Source organism: Myotis davidii, unplaced genomic scaffold (assembly GCF_000327345.1).
Source record: "Myotis davidii unplaced genomic scaffold, ASM32734v1 scaffold221, whole genome shotgun sequence".
Classification (NCBI taxonomy): Eukaryota; Metazoa; Chordata; class Mammalia; order Chiroptera; family Vespertilionidae; genus Myotis; species Myotis davidii.
In genome coordinates this window covers 1585108-1585452 of record NW_006293349.1, presented here as the reverse complement: position 1 = coordinate 1585452, position 345 = coordinate 1585108, and the positions used below count along the sequence as shown (strand labels likewise).

The 345-nt window shown below is 51.3% G+C and overlaps 1 protein-coding gene across 1 annotated transcript in view; it reads right to left on the bottom strand.

The window, feature by feature from the left end:
• Positions 1-345, bottom strand: part of ITGAV (integrin subunit alpha V) — a 59375-nt gene that overhangs the window by 12617 nt on the left and 46413 nt on the right. Inside the window, exon 29 of the mRNA XM_006767093.2 lies at positions 13-132. Coding sequence (XP_006767156.1) covers positions 13-132 — 120 coding nt within the window. The remainder of the gene's footprint in view (positions 1-12; positions 133-345) is intronic.

Sequence of the window (345 nt, the reverse complement as noted above, 5' to 3'; positions counted from 1 at the left end):
CAAAACCAGTACATGCAAATAATTGCCCTGAGAACATTCCAGCAGCAGCCCTGCCAGAACCGCTAAGATGATCACCCACACGGGGACAGGCATGGGCGCCGGCTGGATGCCCCAGGTGACGTCCGTGGCGACCTGTCAGGGAAAGAAGGTTTTGGGTCTTAAAAACAGTGCAGCTACCAGAATGCCTGCTCTGTTTTAATGGTGTTCACATTCTTTCCTTTTCCTGTGCATGAGGAGTTACGATTAAACATCTGGCATCGACAGCAGACATTCACACACACACACACACACACAACTCCCAACAGCAGGGCAACTTCCGGTCGCCTCTGAAGTGGTTTTCAGACA